The sequence below is a fragment of the Delphinus delphis genome, chromosome 3 (assembly GCF_949987515.2).
Source record: "Delphinus delphis chromosome 3, mDelDel1.2, whole genome shotgun sequence".
In the NCBI taxonomy this organism is placed as follows: Eukaryota; Metazoa; Chordata; class Mammalia; order Artiodactyla; family Delphinidae; genus Delphinus; species Delphinus delphis.
The window spans coordinates 3,662,477-3,686,940 of NC_082685.1; the positions used below are offsets into that span (position 1 = coordinate 3,662,477).

General features: G+C 55.8%; 1 protein-coding gene across 5 annotated transcripts in view; it reads left to right on the forward strand.

The window, feature by feature from the left end:
* The first annotated feature begins 2,038 nt into the window (after nt 1-2,038).
* The window catches only part of PIP5K1C (phosphatidylinositol-4-phosphate 5-kinase type 1 gamma), a 60,073-nt gene continuing 37,647 nt past the window's right edge, over nt 2,039-24,464 (forward strand). For all 5 annotated transcript variants that reach the window (XM_060007394.1, XM_060007395.1, XM_060007397.1 and 2 more), the window contains exon 1: nt 2,039-2,230. In XM_060007394.1, coding sequence (XP_059863377.1) covers nt 2,137-2,230 — 94 coding nt within the window. In that variant the 5' untranslated portion in view covers nt 2,039-2,136. The remainder of the gene's footprint in view (nt 2,231-24,464) is intronic.

The following is a 24,464-nucleotide window of genomic DNA, read 5'->3' on the forward strand; positions in this document are numbered from 1 at the left end:
CTCCTCTCCATTCCCAGTTGTCTGAGCCAGTGGTTCTCAAACTCTATCAGGCATCCGAATTGCCTTTGAAAGACAGACTTTGCTCATTGAAAGACAGACTGTGGGTCCCCGCCCCCAGAGTTTCTGATGCAGGAGGGCTGGGCTGGGGCCCGAGAACCTACATTTCTAACAAGCTCCTGGTTGATGCTGATGGGGGCAAGTCCAGGCACCTCGCTTTGAGGATCACTGATGTAGATCTTCTCTGGAGACAGATTCAAAATGAATCAGGAGTTCTATCCATGGCGCGTGTCCAGAGAACTTCTGGAGCCTTTTTAAAAAATGGTGGCAAAATACACATAACATAAAATTTACCGTCTTAACCGTATTTAAGTGCACAGCTCAGTGGCATTAAGCACATTCTCATTGTCGTGCATCTATCCTCTCCACCCATCTCCAGAACTTTCTCATCTTCCCAAACTGAAGCTCCGTCCCCAGGAAACACTGACTCTCCAGCCCCTCCCCCACCCCGTGGTCCCCACCATCTACTTCCTGTCTCTATGGATTTGAGTCCTCTAGGGACCTCATGTGAGTGGGATCAGACAGTACTTGTCCTTCTGTGTCTGGATTCTCTCACTGAGCATCACGTCCTCCAGGTTCACGTACGTTGCAGCGTGTGTCAGAATTCCCTTCTTTTTAAGGCGGGATCATATCCCATTGTATGAATGGACCACATTGTGTTTATCCATCATCTGTTGATTCCCTGGAGCTGTTTGACTCCTCCTCTCTGGGTAGGCTCAATTCTAACAGGACACAGCTAACCTAGAGGATCCCTCCACCTCATCCTGGGTCCTGTTCTCTGTGTCTTCCTTTTTCTTGATTTGTCTCCTTGTTTTGATGGAGAACATTTCAGGACCATCTTTCTAAGCCCTGGGTCGGACCGAGGCCTGCTCCCTCTTGCTGATTCCCCCTTATCCCATCACCCAGCACCCCTAAGCCCAACCTTGTCGGCCTCCCGCTGACCTCACCAGCACCCTGACAATGAAGAGGGATCACGTGTCTGGAGTCGGACAGGCCTGGGTGAAAACAGCCCAGCTTCACCCACACCAGCAGAGTGTCTGGACTCCCCCACCTGCCTCCCAGCAGAAATCATTAATAATGAATAAAACTACTAATAGCAACATTTATTACTCCCCAAACCATGACCTCAGAATGAATGACTGCCTAACCATATCGTTGGTGAGTTCACCATTAGACTTAAATAATATTATTATTCTTAATACAATAAGTAAAGGGGATGCTTCACAACACGGTTCTTTGTGTGATTCCAAATATGTGGCTTCAGCTCTCTGGGCTCCTGTTTTGTCATGTGTAAAATGGGGATGATAATAGTTCTCATCTGGTTGATCAAATTGTCTTCTAGGTGTAATGTTCTGTGTTAGGTATTGGGAATATGGTAGTAGTTAAAAAAAAAGGAAACAAAAAGCAGGTCCCTAACTTATGGAGATATTGCATATAAAGGCTTTAGCACTAAGCTTGGCATTTAAGGATGTTATTGTTACATATAACTAAATTTTACTACGTTATATATCATAAATAATATTTTTACGTTACATATTAACATTACTTATTATAATACCATATTACTGTTTAATAGTCACGTTAATGTATCATGACAATATGACATACAATTTGTATATTGTGCATAATGATAAAAATTTGTTTCTTATTATTACGTAACTATTACTTATATCAAACATAAGCACATGTAATATAAATTTTATTTTTAATATGGTGATAATTTTTAACTGTAATTATTATTTATGCTCGTTATGTATAATAACGCTCTTACGTACTACAGTAATATTGACAGGAATGGCGCTGCCCTTCCACCCCTGGGCACGTGAGGGCGCTCGCGCCGCTCCTGGGGCCCGGGACGCACGCAGGCCCCGCCTCCGAGCCCCGATTGGCGGTGCGCGCGGTGCGCGATGGCGCAGCGCCTGGCCCCGCCCCTGGCCCGCCCCTCACTCCCTGAGCCCGGCCCCTTCCCTCAGCTCTCCAGCCGGTGGCGGTTGTTGTTGAGCGGCGGCTGCGGCCGCATCTCGGGTCGCAGCCTCCGGCCGGCCGGCCGCCCGCCTGCCGGCAGGTCCGCGCGCGGCCATGGAGCTGGAGGTGCCGGACGAGGCGGAGAGCGCCGAGGCGGGGGCCGTGACCTCAGAGGCGGCCTGGGCGGCAGAGAGCAGTGCGGCAGCAGGTAACGGTTCCGGACCTTCCTCCTTCTCTCCCCGCTCCCCGAATGGACCCGCCCTGCCCCCCCTGCCGGGGCCCAGTGGACCCGTCCGAGCGCCGGAGGGGCGTCGGGACCCGCAGCGGGGAGGCCGGGACGTTCCACTCGGGGGCGCTCGCGGGGGGGATGGAACGCCCCACTCCGGGGCTGGGGGACGCGCCGCGGGGCCCGAGACGCCCCGCCCTGGGGGTCGGGGTGGCGCCGCCCATTCCCGGGGTTCTTGGGGGAGCCGGCTGTCTGGGAGCGGGGGTTGGCGCAGGGCCCCATTCTGGGAGGCTGTGGGTGGAGCAGACCCCGTTGGAGACATGCGGGGAAGATGGGTCCTCACCTCTGGGAGGGGTGCGACCTCTATTTAGGACGCGTGGTGGGTGGGTGCACTGCCTCCTGCTGAGGGCGCTTGGGAACGACGTCCCACCCAGTGTTGTCAGGGGGCTGCTCTGCGTGTGGGATAGTGGAGTACCCCCGTTCCGATGGGGGACCTTGCCTCCAAGGGGTGACGCTGTCCCACATGTTTCCCCCCGCCCCGACCGTCTGGACCCACTACTCAGGGCCGCCCACTTTGCTGGTATCAGCTTCCGGGCCTCACCCGTTTCCCTGCAAGTCGTCACCCTGTGGGCACATCTTACTGGTCGTTAAGGGCAGGGGCTGCTGTGGCGGAAGTGGGGGGTCTCGGAGGCCAGATGGGTCAGCCTCCTGACTACCTCATTTTTGTGGAATTCACCAGACCTGGTTTCTAGTCCACTGGCCATTCCTTCCCTTTCTGGGTCTCAGTTTACCTCCTATAACCGGAGGTAGGTAGGGGGATGACATCTCCAGGCACCGTCAGTGCCAGGGCTTGCCAGCAGGTGGGGGAGGAGAAGGCCCCCTGCAGCCTTTTCCCTGGATGTTGGGGGGCTGCCGTAGCTCTGTAGGGGCAGTGCTTTCTTGAGCCCCTCTCCTTGGCATGCCTCCCTGGCCCTCTAGCAGAGCAGGTTTGGGGAAGGAGGCAGCCTCGCCCTGCCCTGTGGGCCCGCGGTCTGCCTTTCCCTGGGGCGGTGTGCAGAGCCCAGCCACTGCCTGGTTCCTTCTTGGTCAAGGTTGCAGGCTCCCAAATAGGAAGTTTCTGGATCCGCAGAGTTCTCTGTTCCAGGCAGCCCTCTCTGGCGAGTCCCCTGTAGACACCCACAGGGGCATCCATCCTCCTTCTCCCCCGGGCCTCCCGAAGCTTCCTTGGCAGGCAGGGAGATGCTGTGCTGCCTGGGAGTTGGGAGAAATGTCTGGAGAAAGAGCCAGAGCGAGCGAGCTCCCCCGGGCTCCAGAGGACTCCCACCGCTTCCTTTCCTGCTGCCATCTGGAGCTGCTTGGTGGGTTACCCTGGTTCAGCTCCAACAATCCGGCCCTCTGGCTCCCGTTCTTTGCTGGCGGCGATGCCCTGCCTGGCCAGCCCCAGACATGGCAGAGGGACCCGGCTGAAGTCCTTTGTCAGCCCCCTGACCTCCGCCAGCAGCCCTCTGCCCTGTGCTGGGCAGAGACACAATAGACTAGGATGCAGTGCTCACAGGAAAGCCACACAGCATATATTTGTCTTATCAGGGGCTAGGTGATCTGATGGGGGCAGATAAAGTCCCAGGCCCCGGCTGTGGTTGGGTCTGAGCACAGGGACCTGGCCCATAAGGGGCCGTCCCCACTCCTGTCCCCAAACCCGCAGAAATCCGGTTCCCACAGCTGATCACTTACTTCACTCACTTTAGGATTAATAGCTGTCTGTCCTCCGCCGAACCCGTTTCTCTTAAGTTTGGGGAACAACTGTCCATGCCTTTCCTGCTGCTCGAACAGATGGATAAACACACAGATGGGTCTGTTTGCTCACCAGGGGGTTCGTACGATGCCAGAGTCTCGATGCCTCTGCGCTAGTTTGGGGCTGGAAAGTTCTTTGTTGTGGGTGCCGTCCTGGGCACTGTGGGGTCCAGCAGCATCCCTGCCCCCACTCACTTGATGCCAGGAGCCCCCCCAGTCCTGACAACCACAGGTGTCCCTGGACATCGCCCAGTGTCCCCTGAAGACACAGTCATCCGGGGTGAGGGCTGCCGTACTTCACCTTCACCCATCATTCTGTAACTTGCTTGCTTTTTATCCATAATACGGCATTTTTTCCCCACGTTGGTATCAATTCTTTTCTTCAGAGAGAGAGAATATGGTGCTGTGATTGAGAAGGTGGAAACCCCTTATCCTGCCTGGGTTCCACTCAATTTCTCTGTGACCTCACAGGGCCTTGATCTCTCTGAGCCTCAGTGTCCCCATCTGTAAAATGGGGCCACACTGCCAGCTTTACCTGAGTTAGTGCATCAGCAGGTGGAGGGCGCTAGGTAAACTTTAGTGACAGCCCACCCCCTTTAGGCATGAGCTTCCTGCTGAGGGACGATCCAGTGGTTTCTGGAGCCGCCTTTTGCTGTCACAAGCGATGCTGCAGTAAACATCTTTGAACGTGGGCTTGTAGCCGTGGTACTTTCAGTTCTAGTGGTTGGAGTCCCTGCCTTGGAACGGCTGGGTCAGGCGCAACCAGATTGATGCCCGCTGGCTTTCTGGAAAGGTCCGGCAGGAGCCAAGAGAGACTATCTCCTCGCAGCATTGCCAGCTCCGGATGTTATCGGCCTCGGCCATTTTGGCCAATCTGATGGGAGGTGAAATGTATCGGTGGTGTTTTAGAATCCGGTTACTTTAAACTCCTGGGCTCCCGAGGCCCGGACCAGGGAAGGCCCGATGGTGTTCTCTGCTGGCTTTTGGGGACTCTGTGGAGTGCCTGGTTCTGTGGAGGATCTCAGGAAGGCTGGGCTCTTGGGCACATTCACGGGGCTCCTGTGGGTGTCCACGAGCTGCCTGTGGGCTTTGGCCTGAGCTGTGGCCTGGTGTTTCTGAGCAGTTTCCCTCCTGTCCTTCCTGCTTCCGTGATGTCTCAGAATAGTCAGCTGTGTTCCCCTCTGACCCCTGGCCCCTCCCACGTCTAACCTGGTGGCAAATTATGTCGGCTTTGTCTTCAAAGTGGACCGGAAATCCACCCATTTGCCCCCCACTCCCTGCCACCACCTGGTTCATCCATGTGAATTCAGCCCCATCATCCATGGCTGGCCTGGCCCCCTGTCTCTTCCTGTGCTCCCTCCCGCTCACTCCAGAAGGCTCCCACTAAAAGCTGACTCAGGCCCCGCCCCTCCTCTGCCCACAGCCCTCCAGGGTCCCACCTCCCTGGGACCTGCGCACCACAACGAAGAGTAGCCCCCGTTCGCTACAACTAGAGAAAGCCCGCACATAGCAACGAAGACCCAACACAGCCAAAAATAAATAAAATAAATAAATAAATAGCAGATACTATCTAAAAAAAAACAAGAGAGAGAGGCTGATAAATGGGACCACATGAAAACAAAAACACCTGCCTGGCATTGATAATCATCTTAAGAGAAGATGGGAAAAGCTACTTAAACTTACTTGTATCATGGATTTAAAAAAAAAATCTTCCGTAATATATAAAGAGCTCCCACAGATCAATAAGAAAAAGACTGGTAAATAATTTGAAAATGGGAAAGATACAATCAGTATACAGTTCCCAGAAAATGAATAAGAGTCCTGAGATGTGTAGGATTAAATGCAGGAATGGGGTGAGTGGTGAAAAGGGGTCTGCCCAAGTCCTCCCTGCGGCCCACAAGGCCCTGCACGACCTGCCCCGTCCCCTCCCTGCCCTCCCCTCCTCCCTCTCTACCCCTCGCTCACTCTGCTCCAGACACACGGGCCTCCTCGCGGTTCCTCCAGCTCGCCAGGCCTGGTGCTGCCCCACTGTGCCCTCTGCCTGGCATGCTCATCCTCCATATCCCTGTCATTTGCTTCCTTAGTTCTTTCAAGTTTTTGCTCTACTGTGTCCTCTCAATGAGACTTCCCATGACATTTGAGGGAGGCCTGAAGGAGGCGCAGGAAGCCAGCAGGGCCCAAGCAAAAGGCCTCATGTGCTCGAAAAGCAGCGTCCGGCCAGCATGGCTGGGGGTGGGGCCTCATCACCAGGGGCCTCCTCTGTAGCTGTGGGCGGATTGTAACCGCCGGCAGCAGCGTCCCTCCTCTGCTCATTGGTAGTCAACAATGGCCTTTGGAGGCAGAAGGCTCCCGGTTCTAATCCCGCCCTGGCCACTTTCTAGTGAGGCCATGTCCGGCGCTTGGCCCGGCAGCCTGGTCCTCTCCGTGGAGAGCCCTCAGGAGCCGGACCGCCTTTGCCAGCCAGGGGGTCCTCTGCCTCGGTGTCTCCATCTGTGAAATGGGCGTGATGACTGTGCCTTTCTCGTGGAGCTGGATCAGGTCGATTGGCTTGTAGAGCCCTGGAAGGGTGCTGCCCTGGCTGGCCCCACGTGGGTGCCAGCTCGAGGGACCGCTTCCCCCAGAGCCTGGGTGGGCGGGGCCGCCGTCTGACTCGGCTCACGGGGACGTGCGGTCACCTCTTGCTTTGCCCTTGGGCAGGGCCTGTTGGACATTATGGAGCACCTCCTGGGGGGGCAGGGGTCCGGCACCTGGGCTCCCTCACCTTCAGATTGGTAGGGGTTAGGATGCGATGGCGAGCTAGTAAACAGGTGAGACCCGCGGTTGCAGACTGGGGCCCCGGGTCCATCCCGCCCACCGGTTTTTGTCTGTCACGTCTTCCTGACTCTTCGCCACGCCCTGTCATTCGCCTGTGGTCCACGGGGCTGTCTAGCTACAGCGGCAGAGCTGAGAGTTGAGACAGAGACCCGTGGCCTGCAAAGTTGGAGACACTCACTGGCTGGTCCTCTACGGAGAACGCTTGTTGACCTGAGTCAGACCACGCCAGCCCATGGGGAGCTGCCAGAGCAGTGAAATGGGCGCCGTGGCCCCAGGGGGTGACCAGGGCCTGCTGCTACCAGGTGGTCAGGGGAGCAGGTGACCCAAGCAGCTGCGGTTGAGCATTCAGGCAGAGGGATCAGCAGTGCAAAGAGCCTGAGGCAGGAATGAGCGTGATTTGTTCCTCAGAAGGGAAGGGGTGGGGGGCCTGGCCCTGCTCGGGTTCTGGTCTGAGTCCAGTCGGTGGTGCTGGTGGGTTTAAGCAGGGCAGAGAGTCATGTTTTACAGAGCGAGAGCCCTCTGCCTGCCTGGTGGGGAGGGGCTGCGGGGGTGGGCATCCAGGTGAGTGGGGCTGGGGGCCTGGACGGTGGTCTTGTGGCAGGGAGGGTGGGTAGGGAGGCCTGCACCCTGGAGTTGGTGGGGGGAGGGCGGTTGGTGAGGGCCCAAGGAGGAGCAGGTCTGGGGGTCCAGGCCCTGGCAGGCTTGTGCTGATGGGTGAGGAGCAGGTCTGGGGGGCTGCTCGGGGCCCCCAAGGCTGGTGGATTCCCACGGGATCCTGGGCAGCGTGGCCTGGGGCTTGACCGGGCTCAGCCCTGCCTGGGCTGAGGACAGTGTGCCTGCCTCCACCTCTCAGAATGAGGGCAGGGGTCCCAGGGATTCGGCGGGGCATGGAGAGGTGAGCCCCGCACCCCCGGCGGTGCTCGTTAAGTGACAGCCGTGTGGCCCGGGCATTTACCAGCTTGGTGACCAGGCCCCGGGCCCTCCTGTTCCCGCTGCCCACACTGAGCTGCGTGGCACCACGTGTGACAGGGCAGGTCGGGATCCCGCTGGGGATTTTCTGACTGCTGCCAGCTGGACAGCGGGGACTGCGCACGTGGGGGGATTACTGACCTGGGGATTAGCCTTGGCGCCCCTGTACTAGGTGCCACCAGGCCCCATGGAGGGGTTAGGGGTCCAGCCTGAGGGGCCGCAAGTGCCTGAGCCAGTGGGAAGGCATTTGGAGACCTGGCCTCTGGCTCTGACCAAGGAAAGAGACCCCAGCATCTGCCCCAGTTGCTATTCTCTCTCGATCATGCACGTGTCATGCACACACATGGGCCGTTATCCTGGGGGCACGGGGTTGCCGTTGAAGGTTTGGGGCTGTGGGGTGCAGGTCAGGTGTTCGTGAGCAGATGCTGCTGAAGACTGCTTGGGCCGGGTGCTGGGGAGGCCCGAATGAGACGGGCACGGTCCTTGTGTGCGTGCCGGGGGTGCGGGTGGGGTGTGTGCAAACAGTAAGTGATGCAAGGAGAGAGAGGTGTAACACGGCAGGGGAAGCGAGTGCCATGGGGAAGAGCAGAGCGGAGAAGGGGAGAGAAAAACGGGCGTGGGGGGAGTGATGGAGGCCAGGTACTCAGGAGGGGCGACGGGCAACATCTGAGCAGAGATATACAGGAAGGAGGGGATGTGCACTGAGGGGGTGTGGGGAGAGGCTCCCAGGCAGAGGGCACAGCCCGTGCAAAGGCCCTGGGGCAGGACTGTGCCTGGGTTGTTGCAGGAACAGTAAGGAGGCCCATGTGGATGGAGCAGAGTGAGTGAGGGGGAGAGAGGGAGGAGGGGAGGACAGGGAGGGGACGGGGCAGGTTGGGCAGGACCTTGTGGGCCGCGGGGAGGACTTGGGCTTTTACCCCCAGGGAGGAGGGATCCCTGGAGGGCTGTGGGCAGATTAGGGGCGGGGCCTGACTTAGGTGCTCACGGGCTACTTCTGGCCACTGTGGGGGAAAGACTGTGGGGAGGGAGTGTGGGAGCCCGGGACCACGGTGGTGGGGACTCTACTGGTCCAGGTGGTGATGCTGGGACTTGGGCTTGGGTGGAGGCAGGAGGAAGGAGTGATGCAGAGCAGATTTTAGAAGCCGAGTTGACTGAACTTACTGAAGGGGTGAGTGTGGCGGGGGAGGGGAGAGGAGTAGAGGGTGACTCCCAGGTTGGGGTCTGAGCCCCTGGAAGGGCAAGCTGCCTCAGCTGAGATGGGGGACGGTCGGGCGCAGTGTGAATATGAGACATGGAGACGTGGGGGGCAGAGGACCAAGTTTGGAGCCCAGGGGGTTTTTGGGCAGACGGCCATGGGGCGAGGAGGTGGGGACGAGGCAGGGAAAGGGCCTCCTCGTGCAGAGCGATGACCGGGCAGCTGATGTGTCCGTGGGGGACACGTCGTAGAGCCCCTGGCAGGACATGGCCTTTACAGCGTGTGACGAGGGGAGGTGACCGAGGGGCCGAGCGCAGGTGGAGAAGAGTCAGGATGTAGGGTCCCAGCAGCCACGGGAAGCTCATTGGTGAAGCAGCATCCAGGCACGCCTTCCTCTCGGGGATCCCATGAGGATTAGATGAGCCAGCGCATGTGAACCGTCCAGGACGGGGCCCAGCTTGTGGGAAATGGAGGCCCTGTCTCTGCAAGCCAGTTCGGACGCGGAGAAAGCACGGGTCCTTACTGGGGTTTCTGCAGGATGGGAGGGACGGGCAGCGTTGGCACCCTGAGCCAGCTTGGGATCGGCTCGTTCGATGGCGGCGGCTGTGGGCTGGCATGGGCTCTGGCTGGGGGCGGTTGAGGCGGTGCCCCTGGGCTTGCGTGTGAGCAGGATGAGGAGTGCTGAGGGTGTGGCCCATAGTGGCTTGGTTGGCACGGCAGAGATGTGCTCACAGGCAGATGGTTTGTGATCTAGGGGCTGGCTGACTCCAGGAGGGACAGTCCCCAGGTCTGCAAGGTCCCTGAGATGTCAGAGCATCATAAGATGCACGTGATGAACCCAAGGTGAACCGTTCCAAGTTCCCTCCAGCAAGGGTGAGAGCTCCGTGCCTCGCCCATTTCTTCCATCTTTGCCAAACTTATGGCACAAAGGGAGGTCTGGGTATTTATCATAACGTGAATCAGAGGGAAACGTGAATCAGAGGGAAATGTGAATCAGAAGGAAATGTCTTCACATATTTTTTCCTTTTAATGTTTCATCTTTGTTTTATTAAAAATGTATCCCAGCAAAGGGAGCAGAGACTTGCCCGCCCAGGTCACACGGCAGTCCAGTGGCACTGGACTGCCTCACCTTGACAGCATCCTGCACTTTGTCAGAGCTGGAAAATGGAGCATCGGCCACCAGGGAGTCCTTGGTGCCTTTGCCCCCACAAGCATTCATGTCTCCACTCTGTCTTGTCTTGATTCCACACTCACAGACCCCTTTTCACCACTCACCCCACTCCTGCATTTAATCGTACACATCTCAGGACTCTTATTCATTTTCTGGGAACTGTATACTGATTGTATCTTTCCCATTTTCAAATTATTTACCAGTCTTTTTCTTATTGATCTGTGGGAGCTCTTTATATATTATGGAAGATTTTTTTTTTTAAATCCATGATACAAGTAAGTTTAAGTGGCTTTTCCCCATCTTCTCTGAAGATGATTATCAATGTCAGGCCGGTGTTTTTGTTTTCATGTGGTCCCATTTATCAGCCTCTCTCTCTTTGTTTTTTTAGATAGTATCTTCTATTTATTTATTTATTTATTTATTTTTGGCTGTGTTGGGTCTTCATTGCTATGTGTGGGCTTTCTCTAGTTGTAGCAAACGGGGGCTACTCTTCGTTGTGGTGTGCAGGCTTCTCATTATAGTGGCATCTCTTGTTGCAGAGCACGCACTCTAGGCACGTGGGCTTCAGTAGTTGTGGTGCGTGGGCTCAGTAGTTGTGGCTCTCGGGCTCTAGAGCACAGGCTCAGTAGTTATGGCACACGGGCTTAGCTGCTCCGCGGCATGTGAGATCTTCCTGGACCAAGGCTCGAACCTGGGTCCCTTGCTTCGGCAGGTGGATTCTTTTTTTTTTTTTTTTTGCGGTACGCGGGCCTCTCACCGTTGTGGCCTCTCCCAATGCGGAGCACAGGCTCCGGACGCGCAGGCTCAGCGGCCATGGCTCACGGGCCCAGCCGCTCCGTGGCATGTGGGATCTTCCCAGACCAGGGCACGAACCCATGTCCCCTGCATCAGCAGGCGGACTCTCAACCACTGCGCCACCAGGGAAGCCCAGAAGGTGGATTCTTAACCACTGCACCACCAGGGAAGTCCCTATCAGTCTCTTTTTATGGTTTCCCAGTTTGGCGTCATGATGGAAATGTGTCCTCTGTTCCTAGGTTACAGTTAAATTCTTCTAGTACTTCTATAATTTTACTTATTTTTTTCTTTACATTTAAATTCTTGCTTTATTTGGCATTTATCCTGGCATGAGATGTACAAGGGTTTAATTGAGCCAAGTCTTCCCAGGTGGCTCAGGGTCAGCCCACCCCCGCTTCCTGGGTAATCTGCTTTCCTCACGGATTTCAGGTGCCACCTTGATTACAGACCAGATTCTTGCGTGTAGCTGGTCTATTTCTGGGCTTTCTGTTCGGTTCCCCTTGTCTGCCTCTGTCTTCGTGCAAAAGGCATGCCTTCAGCTACAAATAATAACATGCTTACTAGAAAAAAGCAGCAGCCCAGACCTGCAGTCAGTGGAAAGTGAGCATTTATTTGTCTTGACCCTCCGTTTCTACGGAGGTAATGACCGTTATTCCGGATGTTTACCTGTCTCCATATATATTATTTTTTTTTTAACGTTTTATTTTGAAGCCTGTGGAAAGTTGCAGGGACACTCTGGCGACACCCACACGCCCTCTGCCAAGGGAGGGAGGACACGCGGGGCCAGGCTCCACCTCTGTCACCCCATCATCACAACTGATCCCCATGCAGCAGCCTCGTGTGATGTACGTTTCTGTTTAAAGACGCCTTGTCTGATATCAGTTGTTGATTCATTCACGGCGGGGATGTAACCCTTGCCTGAACTAAGCTCATCTGACACACGTACTGTCCCCATGAGCACGTCACCGTCCTCCTGCACGTGGGACACCGGCCAGCAAGCACTTCAGCTCTACGCTGGAGGGCCGTTTTAGATGCAGAATCACTCACCAAAAACACAAAAATGCAGAAAACATGGCACTAAAGAGACTACGGAAAGTACACTTGTCTGTGGTCTGAGAGCTGAACCGAGCAGGCAGGGCGTCACCTGGCTCGGGCTCGCTGGGCACGTGTGTGGGACACCCGAGACCTCGCTGCCCTGCGTGTGCCTGAGAACGAGCGTGGCAGCCCCCTGCGTGTGGGTTACAGATAAATTCCAGCCGGTAGGTGGACTTGCAGACGTGGAATCTGTAAGTAAGGAGGACGGAGGACGGGCTGTACATCCGATAAACAAAGACGCTCTCTGAGCTGAGTGCAGGGGTCACGTGGAGGAAATGGAACATCGGCGCAGCCCGCAGTCAGGATTCACAGTTTTGTGAATTAACCCAAACCTTCCCTTATGGTAACTTTTTTTCCCTCTCCCGGATTCAGTCCGGGATCCACATGGCATTTGGAGACGTGAGGTCGGCGGGGCCCTCCAAGGGCCCGAGACTGGACAAGCCTCCTTCCTGGGCTGACAGTCCCTCTGTGACCCTGACCCAGCCGCCTGAACCCTTCCACCTGCGGAGCCACTGAGAATGTGCCTGGTGACCCCCGGAGCTACCCTCCTTGCCTCGTTCCTCCTCCCCACTGTACAGTCCGTCCTCTGCCTGCTCCTCCAGGAAGCCCACCCGATTTCCATGACTGAGTCCGCCCCCCTTAGATCTTCCATGTGGTGATTGTCTGCTGACCTGAGGGCCGTCTCTGCCCAGAGCCTCGGGCTCTGAACTTTGGCAGCAGGCCGGTGCTCAGCCCAGACAGGTGTTAGGCTGTGTCTGTGGCATGAGTTGTGAAGGTTCTGGAACCTTCTTTCTCTTAGGGCCTGTGAGTTCTGGATTAACACCTTGCCCCCCACCCCCACCCCTGGCCCTGTCCTTTGCAAGGTTTCCTGTTTACCACTGTGGAAACACTTGCTCTGTGCAGTGAAATGGTGGGGGGGCAGTATGGGCTGCTGGTCAGGGCTTGGCCCCCAGCTGCACCCTCCCCTCCAGCCACAACAGACCCTTTCTTTGCTGTTCCTGGAGAATGTCCTGTCACCACAGGGCCTTTGCATGTGCCCCCCCCCCCCCCCCCAGAATTCAGCTTTCTCGGGATTTTTCTTTTCCCTCCTTTGGAAAGCTGCCGTGTGTTTCTGGCACGAAATACAGGCCTGGCCCCACCCTCATACCCACCTCAGGCACCTCTGTTGCCAGCCCCTTGGAAGGCACTCGCTGTGCACACCTGCCCTGGTCACACACCTCCTACTGTTGTGTTTGTAAAATGCAAGCAGACCTCGGAGACACTGCAGGTTTGGTTCCAGACCCCTGAAATAAAGCAAATACCTTAGTAAGGCAAGTCACATGAATTTTTGGTTTCCCAGCAGATATAAAAGTTATCTTTGGGAATTCCCTGGTGGCCCAGTGGTTAGGACTCTGCGCTTCCAGTGCCGGGGGCACAAGTTTGATCCCTGGTTGGGGAACTAAGATCCCACAAGCCGCGTACGACCAGAAAAAAAAAGTTATCTTTACACTATACTGTAGTATTATTAAGTGTACAGTAGCATTATGTCTAAAAAACAATGCACATACCTTAATTTAAAAATACTTTATTGCTAAAAAAACGCTAACGGTCACCTGAGCCTTCAGAAAGTAGTAATCTTTTTTTTGATAGTAACATAAAATATCACTGACCACAGATTAGCATAACAACGTAATAATAGAGACAGAGTTTGAAATGTTGTGAGATATAACACAGTGTGACTCAGAGACACGAAGGGAGCAAATGCTGTTGGGAAAATGGCGCCGATAGACTTCCACAGACCTTCATTTTGTCAAAAACTCAGTATCTGCTCAGTGCAGTAAAGCGAGGTTGGCCTGCAGACCTCATTCTACTCTTAGACTTTTTTCTAAACACTTTTTTTTTTTTTTTTGGCGTTACGCGGGCCTCTCACTGTTGTGGCCTCTCCTGTTGCGGAGCACAGGCTCCGGACGTGCAGGCTCAGCGGCCATGGCTGACGGGCCCAGCCGCTCCGCGGTGTGTGGGATCTTCCCGGACCGGGGCACGAACCCGCGTCCCTTGCATCGGCAGGCAGACTCTCAACCACTGCGCCACGAGGGAAGCCCTCTAAACGCTTTTTCTGAGTAACAGCTTTGTTGCGAGATAATTCACATGCCACATGGTTTTACCTATTTAAAGTGTGCAACTATATTCACAGAGTTATGTGACCATCACCACAATCAATTTTAGAACATTCTCATCACTCCAAAAGGAAGCCCCGTCCTCATGAGCAGTCACCCCCATCCCCCTCCTCAGCCCCTGACAACCACGAATCCACTGCCTGTGTCTGTGGATCTGCCTGTTCTGGACGTTTCCCATCAATGGAATCACACCCTGTGGGTCCTTCTGTGCCTGGCTTCTCTAACTGAGCGTCGTGTTCTCGGGGTCCATCCATGTTGTAGCGAGTGTCGGGGCTTCATCCCTTTTCATGGCTGAGTGATGCTCCCGTGTGTGGAAGGACACGTGTGTTTATCCATCGTCCGTCAATGGACATTTGGGGTGTTTGCACCTTATGGCTGCTGTGACTCGTGCTGCTGAGAACATTCATGTACAACCTTTGTGTGGACACATGTCCTCATTTCTCTTGGGTGGACACCCCGCTGTGGTGATGCTGAGTCAGATGGAAACTCCATTTAACCTTCTGAGGAGCTGCCGCTCCGCTCCCACGGCAGCTGTGCCCCTTCCCCTCCCCCATCCTCACCTGGGGGTGGGGGGCTCACCGTGGTCTTGGTGTGCATTTCCCTGACGGTTAGTGATGGTGAGCATCGCTTCGTGTGCGTGTTGGACGTTTGTGTGGCCTCTTTGGAGAAACGTCTATTAAGTCCTTTGCTCGTTTTCCAGTTGGGTTAGTTTTCCTTTCATTACTGAATTGTAGGCGTTCTTTCTGTGTTCTAGACACGAGCCCCTCTTCTGGTGGATGATCCACAGTATTCCCTCCCATTCTGTGGGTTGTCTTTTCATCTTCTTAGTGGTGTCAGTTTTTTGTTTTTTGGTTTTTTTTGCAGTACGCGGCCTCTCACTCTTGTGGCCTCTCCCGTTGAGGAGCACAGGCTCCGGACGCGCCAGCTCAGCGGCCATGGCTCACGGACCCAGCCGCTCCGCGGCATGTGGGATCTTCCCGGACCAGGGCACGAACCCATGTCCCCTGCATCGGCAGGCGGACTCTCAACCACTGCGCCACCAGGGAAGCCCAGTGGTGTCAGTTTTGACCAGCTTCTGTTTTTTTTTTTTCTTTGGCTGCTGTGCCTTGGTTGTTGTAGTGAAGAAATTCCTACCTGACCCAAGGTCGTGAGGATTTACCTGTTTTCTTCTAAGGGTTTTATGGTCTCAGCTCTTGCGTTCGTGTAGGTTTGTGGTGCGCTTTGAGTTACTTGTGTTGCTGTGGGCGGGACCCCAGTGTTTCCCCCGTCCAGTTGTCTGGGTGCCCTTGTGGCCTGGCCTCTGGTCATAGCGGGGGCCAAGACAGACCCTGGCCCTGCCTCCAAGGAAGCCCCCAGTCTGGGAAGCGCGAGATGGACCGTAATCACCAGCCACACGTGGGTCCAGTGGTGACAGTGGTGTCAGGCCTGTCCCCTCCCTGCCCTCACCTCTTGTCACTGACTCTGCTCTGGCATCACAGCCTCTTGCCGACTGCCCCCCACCCCCTGCCCCCCCTCCAGCTCTGCAGGCACGGTCCTGCCCCAGGACCTTTGCACCGGCTCTTCCCACTGCCTGGGAGGCTGTGCTGGCTCTCAGCTGGCTCTTTCCTGTCTCCTTTCCTGGATACAGTCGTTGCTCAGGCCGAAGCCTGCCGTCTGGAATCAAGTCCATCCATCCCCTCTCGATCCTGGGTGACCTCAGGTGAGTGACCTGGTCTCTCTGAGCCTCAACTTCCACATCTGTCACATGGAGGTAATCGTAATACCTGCCTTACAGGTCCGTTGGGCAGATTAAACAAATTAACAGCCCTGGCCTCATGGTACAGACTCGGTCAGCGTTAACTCTTTGTCCCTGCTGCCCTGGCTGGTCCCTGGAGTGACTGGAGGGTTGGAGCTGGTGGCTCGCACAAAGCAGCCTGTGCCCTGGGGCTCCTGCCCCCTGTGTGCCCTCTGAGCCAAGCCCTGGCTCCCTGGCCCCGGACCTCGTCATGACTCCTGGGGCCATCACCAGGGAGAAGGGGGTGGGTGCTAGTGCCCACGATCCTGCCAAGTGCCAGGCACCCTGGGCTGTTGATGTTCAGGAGGCTGTGATTGCTGCCCGCACAGGGCTCATGGCTACTAAGGGAGCAGCCACCGGAGGAGCAAAACTATAAAAAAGAAGGTTTAAACCAAGCAGACTTATAAGTGGCGGAGAGTGGGGTTGGGAGCCAGCTGCAGCCGGTGGTCAGGGAGGGTCTCTCTGAGAGGGTGGCGTTTGATCCAGGCCTGAATGGTGAGCTGGGGAAGAGCGTTCACGCAGAGGAGAAACACGTGCAAAGGCCCTGGGGCAGGACTGTGCCTGGCGTGTGTGAGGAGCAGTGAGGGGGCCACATAGGGGGAACACAGTGGGGGGGGGGGAGGAGGAGGAGGTGCGGGCCGGGAGGGCCCTCCATCTGGACAGCTCTCCCATCTCCATCCACTCTTCTCGTTTGTGCCTCAGGGGCCATGTTGAGACCCAGGTAGCATCGGTTAGTTATTGCCTTGTAACAAATTACCCCAGAACTTCGTGGCTTAAAATAGTAATAAACATTTATCATCTCACACTTTCTGTGGGTCAGGAATCTTAGGGTGGCTTAGCCCCAAACCTCGCGGCTCCATCTCTCACGAGGTTGCAGTGAGGCTGTGGGCTAGGCTGGAGGAGCCGCCCCCAGGATGGGCCCCTGCTGTGGCTGTGGGATCAGGCAGCTTGTTTGGCCTTGGAGCCTCTGTTTTCTCATCTGTAAAATGGGGCACTTGTAGCCCTTGTCTTACTGGGTGCAGCTGGGCAGTCAGCTCCACCATGCCTGGCTCAGAGGGGCCTCGAAGTGCAGGAGCCCCTGTGACACCCCCAGGGCCCAGCTGACCGTCAGGGGCCTGGCTCCTGGTCTGGCCTAGGGTCTGGGGGCCCCTGGGAAATGGGGCCCAGAACTGGACTGTGAGAGCAGCACCCCGCAACCGGCAGTACCACCCCGTGAGCAACCAGGGGGCCTCCGGCCACGGCCCCGCCTCCCTCAGTGCCCTCGGTCTGCTGGAATCCAGTGCGGTGTGTGCCACCCAGCCCGGGCTGCTGGAGAATAAAATACATCTGGGAGGCAAACTGGGCCAAGAAACCTCGAGCATCAGTCCTGAGATAGCGCGTGACCCTCTGCCAGGCACCTTCAGGGTGGGGGAAGCACTGTCCCCACCGCGCTCTGGCCACTGTCCTCCGACCTGGCTCCTGTCTGCCGGCCCCTTCCCGAGCACTGACGCTGGCGACCTGGTTTCCCCTGGGGAGCCCCTGTCCAACTCACAGGCAGGGCGCCTCGGCCCTGGGTGAGTGGGACCAGGCCTGGCTGCATCAGAGCCTCACTGCTCTGGGACTTCATGTGGGACAAGAGGATGGAGGGGCTGGTCCACCCCACACCCAGGTGCCTGCCGGGGGGGGCAGCAGCAGAGCTGAGATGGGGAGACTGAGTCCTCAGGGCCCCCAGCCCAGTGAGGCTTGAAGCCCATCGCCCAGCCTCCTTGGTCTTGGTAGGTTGCAAGCTTTCTCTGTGAGGGGTTGGATGGTCTCTGTGGGAGCTGATGCTGCCATGATTGTGAATGAGTGGGTGGGGCCGTGTGCCAATAAAACTTTATTTATAACAATTGCAGTGGGGGTTGAGTCCCCAGGGCAGTTTGCCGGCCCTTGACTTACATTAACAAATATTCCCCCCCTCACACATCTTTTTTCTCCAAGCAGCGTGAATTGGGTTTCTGTCTCGACTCAAAACACCCAAATACCCCTTCTCTGAGCCCAGTTTCCCCCACTTAATAGGAGAGACGAGTAGGGCATCACTCAGGACAGGCTGGGCCGGAAGCACCACGGGCCGTGGCCATTCTGGGCCTTCAGCCCTTTGTCTGATGTCCAGCTTGAGGGAACGTGTCTGAGACTCGTGAGGGCTGCGTCCCCACTGCTCATCTCTGAGGTTCTTGGTGGTGCTTTTCCTCAGCCTCCTCCATGCAGCCATCCAGGGTTTCTCGCTCAGCCGATACTCACTGAGGTCTACTCCATGCCCAGCTCTGGGCTGGTGCGGGTACACTGAGGGGGCTGGAGAGGGGAAGCCTGCGCCGTGGAGCTCTCAGTGGAGTCAGGAGAGCACCAAAGGTGGGGTCACAGTGTGTCGTGCCAGAGGGAGAGACCCAGGCCTCCAGGAGAGGGTAGAGCCAGGACTGCCGAGGTCCTAGGACGGGCATGGGGAAGGCGAGCTCCACCTGGGTGTGAACCAGATGCGGCTTCCCTCACCCCAGCACCCAAATCCGCAGAGGAGGAGGTGCGGTGATAGTGTGGGCCCGGTGGAAGGCTGCGCACGGCCAGGCACATCTGTGCCCCGGGGCAGAGCGAAAGTCGGTCATCCAACGTGAGGTGAGCTTGCGCTCCGTGCCAGGCTGGTGCCGGCCCTGGCAGCGACTCTGTCCTTGAGCCCAGTGGAGGCGGGGACAGGTGACCAGATGGCCGCAGGGCCCCAGGCCAGGTTCAGGACACAGTTGGCAGCACAGCTCCACCCGGAGGGTCAGGGAAAGCCCCAGAAAGGGTTCGGGAGGAAGCTTCTGGTTGCTGCTGTGCAGACGGGCCAGCCCAGCTTGGCCTGGTGGCCTGAGCACCTCCGAGAGTTGCCCTCGGGGGCTCAGTGAGTCTGCAGGGACCCAGCTGCACACGGGGCCCTGGGGACTCCCTGGAGCTCCACTTAGCTCACACTTTGCACGGGAGACATTAATCCCCACCCACCCCAGAACAGAAAGACTTTCTCCTTGATTTCCTTTTAAAGTTTTTTTATCTTTTGCTTTTAAGTCTTTCCCTGTCCAGGGTTGATTTCTGTGTATGGTGTGAGGCAGGGGTCCCCAGCAACTGGTTGTCTGGGTGTCAGGTGGACATTCCCCAGCAGACCTGCAGCGCCCTGGCATATACTGTCTGGCGGGAGGCTGCTCTCGGCTCCCCTGATGCCTGCCCTGCCCGGGGCTCAGGCCGCCCAGCTGGCTCCCCGCAACCATCGAGTCTGCTGAGAAGGGGAGGTGGCCGTGGCCCTGGAGGGCAACCACAACTCCCTCCCCACACAGAGGACTCCGGAAAGGAACCCAGGCACGCAGGGATGTTATTCCAAGGGCGAGGGTTGTGTGGCTCCCTGGAGATGTTGGTGTGAAGGGACACGAGGCCAGGAACCAGATGGGAGGGTGTGAAGTGGGCCATGTTCGCTTAGGGGGAGCTCAGACCTCGCATGGCTGCACACCTGGGTCAGCAGGGGAGCGTGTGGTGCCAGCTGTCCAGTGCTGCTTCCACCGTGTCCTGGCTGCGCCCCCATGACCGTCCCCACCAGACTCACCAAGTGAACATGCGTGATGAATGGAAGAAAGTGGGGGAGGGTGACAATGGGAAAACTAATAAGGTGCGTTTGGGGGCGGCTTTCTATGTGCCTCAGACTCCTCTCCACACCCTGGGAGCTCAGCACTGTTCTTACCTGTTTGGCAGGGGGTAAACTGAGGCTCAGGAGGTTGGGACTTGCCCCTGAACTGCCAGGCTAGGAGGGGAGTTCCCCGTGTCACCTTGCGAGCTGGTGCTGTCCTGCCTCTAAGGACAGGGAGCTGGGGGGTGAGGCTGCCAGTCTGACTCTGAGCTCTCTAGGAGCCAGAGCGAGGAGGGAAATGGGACTGGCAACTGCTTCATGGTGAGAAAAGAGGCCTTATTTCCTGGTGCCAGGACCTCGTGTGTCTTGACGGCTTGAGTTGATGAGATACCTTTGCTAAGAGGGGGCCCTGCCCCCATTTGTCCCCCTGCCCCCAGTCCCGCGCTGTTGGGTAAACGGGCCCAGAGCTGTGTGGCAGCACAGCTGGCTCTCCGAAGGCCTGGCCTCCTGGAGCGTGTTTGCACACAGTGCACTTGTGTGGGTCTCTGCATCTCTCCGCCAGCTGCTGGATGGGCAGCCCGGGGTGAGGAAGGGGCTTGCCCTGGAGCCTGGTCAATCTCAGAGGCTGAGAACCCCACCCAGGCCCCGGGGCTTGCTGGCCATGCAGCCTTGGTCAAGCTCCGTGGCTCCAACCCCTGGTTTACCTGGAAACGGCACCAGAGCCTTCCTCCCCCTCAGGCCTGTGATGTGACTCTTGGTACACCGAATGGTGACGTTGCAGCCTTTGAACTCGCTGGACCTCTGGACCTCAGCCTCCCTGGCTATGAAGTGGGTCCAACGGTGATTACCTCCCAGGGGTGTTGAGAGGGTTGGAGACTCAGCTAGTGGGGCGCCAGCCCAGTACAGGGAGGGCTGTGTGTGCCATAGCCTTTTATTACGGGGCACCTCAAACAGTGCAAGGCAGACAGGATAGTAGGAGTAAGTATATTTTTATCATGAAATATTTTAAACACCCAGAGAATAGTATAATGAACCCCCATGTACAGGCTCTGCCCCCCCGTACCACACATCTTTATGTTTGCTCCGGGTCTCCCCCCGGCACTGCTGATGTCAGGCTGGGTCATTCCCTGGGGGTATCCTGGGAGCTGTGGGTTGTGGAGCAGCATCCCTGCCGCCACCCACTGGATGCCAGGAGCCCCCTAGTGGTGACGACCACAGATGTCCTCAGACATTGTGCAGTGTCCCATGGGAGCAGGCCACCATGGGTGAGAACCACCTTTAGGTCACTCCCCTCACCGGGACGCCTGGGTGGCCTCTGCTGGGTCTCCTCTGACCCTGCACGGAAACTGCTTGCTGACCCCTGACTTAAGGGATAAACAAAAAAAGATTCATTTAACCTGCATAGTAACACATTGTTGTCTTTTATTTTATTGTGTGCTTTTCTGGGTGTTTAAACTCTCTTCTTATTAAACATTAGGCAAGGAACCAGTTTCCTCTGGAGTATTTTATCTGTAAAACAGGACCCTATACCTAAGGGATGCTCACTGAGGTTGTTACGAGTGAAGGAATGAAGGAATGAGTGAACAGACAGGATATCATCTAGGAAGTCGCTTACTGGGGAAAATTTTTCATTCCTCACCTGGTTCCATTCACCGTTCCGGGGTGCAAAGTGATAAATGCAAAATCATAAGAGAAAACATATGCAAGAGGAAGGAAATAGCTTGTATTAATCCCCACACATTTTTTGGAGACCTGCCATCTGTTCTGAAGTTCCAGACCATGGCCCGAGTCCTCCCGCGGTGAGGCCCCACGCGCTACGCCACAGCCCCAGCTGGTTGGTGGCTGTGGACTCGGAGCCACCTGGCTGTGACGGGGAATCAGACCTCGGGTGTGGATTCCTCCAGTGGGCCCAGCCAAGCCCCGCTGTGGGCTGGGCGGGGCTTCCCAGCATCCGTGTCTTCATCCATTCATTTGCTGACTCAGCGAGCACCTGCTGTGCGCTGAGCGCTGCTCTAGGCATCAGCTGTCACCTCCACAGGCCGTCTCCCGCGTGTCCCCAGCCCTGCGTGTCCAGCCACCTCCAGGATGTCCCTCCCGGGCCCCTGTCTCAGTGATAGGGGTCCCAGCCCCACTTCCTCCCGTGACGGGGTCTCCTCATCCTGGCCGTCCTCCTCTGAGATTGCCCCCCGATCCGTCCATCCCCTTCTCTCCATCCTAGCCTCCCCTGCCCCAGCTCATTGGACCTGTAGTTACTATGCTCCTACTGTGTGGCAGCAGGCGGGCTAGGTCTGGGGAAGAGGCTGTGAACGAGACAGTCCGGTCTCTGCTCTCCCAGGAAGGAGCAAGGCGATCAAGAAGTTAGCTTCAGACAGTGATGTGTATCATGAAATAAACGGGCGCGGTAGAGGGTGCAAGGGGTTGGGGGTGGGAAAGGGCCGGCGTGGTTGGGGAAGGTCTCTAGGACGAGACATTCATGCTGAGACCCGAGCGCGGAGGACAGGAGCCAGCCACGAGGAGGTGTAGGGATAGCGCGTCCCAGGCAGAGGGCACAGCAAGTGCAAAGGCCCTGAGGTAGGCACGTGCCTTCTCCAGTGTGTGATGAGCAACGCCTGTTATGCCGTGCCTCGGGCTTGGCACGCTGGTGCTCAGTAGTGTCCGCTACTGCCCCTGTGATCACTCACATTCTTTGGGCAGAATCTGCTCAAAAATGTGTTTCTCCAAAGTTCAAAAACACCTGACATCAAAGGTGAAAATTCACCTTTAATCCGGAGGAAAAAGATTTTATTAAGGAAATCTTCAACCGTACTGAAAAGGTGAAAGAATTGGACAGTGGACACTGACTGATTACCGCTTGGATCCTACAATTAACATTTTGCTGTATTTACTTCATCCCTCCATCCACCTGCCCATCACTCCTCCATCCTTCTCTCCATCTAATTTTACGGATGCATTTCAGAGTTGCAGACATCAGCACACTCCACCTGAAACACTTACGTATGTGTATCAGTAACTAGAGTTTGATATTTTTCAACATGTTCTTTGGGATGTTAACTACTCTGATCAGTTATTAACTCTAGACTTCTTAGCCTTCCCTGTCATTAATGCTGGCGGTAAAAATCTGAGGTAATATAAAAATATGAAAGTTCTTTATTTCTGTCACTGTGTGGTGTTGACCACAGATTCACATCTATTCAGTGTCACACCAGGTGTGACCTTGGTGAAGGAAGGATTAGCAGCTGCCCTGTTAATGTCTTTTAATCAGAGAGGTCGTCTACATTTGACAGATTAAAATTAACCCAAGTGTGAAACCATGGATAGGCAGACATATAAGAGCAGATGGTGGGTGCAAAGGGCAGAAACTCCCAGATCCCACTTCTTCCTGACATGTCTGCAATATGACCTCAGGTGAGTCACTGGTATCTGTCTGGCCACCTTGCTCTGCTCCATTTAATTCAATGATTGGTCAGTTGGTTCTCTTAGATTTTCTAAAATTTTGTCTTTTTTCTTTTCAATACTCATTCCTTTCACTGCATTGGCCAGTGCCCCCACTGGAGTGGTAACCCTCACAGCTGAACTCCTTGTCTTGTGGTTGATATTAATATGTTTACTGTGTTTGCTTTGTAGTTTTTTTTGTTTGTTTTGTTTTTGTTTTGGCCATACTGCTCGGCATGTGTGATCTTAGTTCCGCAACCAGGGATCGAACCCGTGCCCCCTGCAGTGGAGGCGCAGAGTCCTAACCACTAGACTGCCAGGGAATTCCCCTACTTGTTTATTATTTTTTTTAATAAATTTATTTATTTTATTTATTTATTTTTGGCTGCGTTGGGTCTTTATTGCTGCACGTGGGCTTTCTCTAGTTGTGGCGAGTGGGGGCTACTCTTCACTGTGGTGTGCGGGCTTCTCGTCGCGGTGGCTTTTCTTGTTGCAGAGCATGGGCTCTAGGCTCATGGGCTTCAGTAGTTGTGCGTGGGCTCAGTAGTTGTGGCTCACGGGCTCTAGAGCGCAGGCTCAGTAGTTGTGGTGCACGGGCTTAATTGCTCCGCGGCATGTGGGATCTTCTCGGACCAGGACTGGAACCCGTGTCCCCTGCATTGGCAGGTAGATTCTTAACCACTGCGCCACCAGGGAAGCCCAGCAGGTGGATTCTTAACCACTGCACCACCAGGGAAGCCCACCCTACTTATTTTGTTGTTGTTGTTTTGTTTTGTTTTTTTGGTATGTGGGCCTCTCACTGTTGTGGCCTCTCCCATTGAGGAGCACAGGCTCCGGACGCACAGGCTCAGCGGCCATGGCTCACAGGCCCAGCCGCTCCACGGCATGTGGGATCTTCCCGGACCGGGGCACGAACCCGTGTCCACTGCATTGGCAGGCGGACTCTCAACCACTGCGCGCCACCAGGGAAGCCCCCTACTTATTTTTAAGTAAAGGTTGTTCCTGCCTCACGACCCACCCCCGCTTTTTTTTTCCCCCCTTTCCTGTAGTTTCTTAATAGTTTTTTGGACATGGCTTATTCTGAGGTGTGATCGTAAGGTTTTTCACCTTTGACTTGGGATAACTTCCTAAATTTCTCCAAACCCGTGCATCCCCTTCTGTAAAATGGTGGTAATGAAATGTGGTCATTAAATCAGGTGGTGTCTGGCTCAGGTACTCACCGGCGTCCTCTGGCCACCGTGGAGGGAACAGACCACGAAGGGCAGGAACGTGGATCCAGGCAAGTGAGGATGTTGGCCTTGTCTATGTAGATCTGCTCGCTTTTCAAGAAACCCAGGTTTATCTCCAAAACATTGTGATTTTGAAAGTTGACTCAACTCACATCAACGCTGTACGTCCAGAAAGAAAGCCCAGGTAGGGGGTT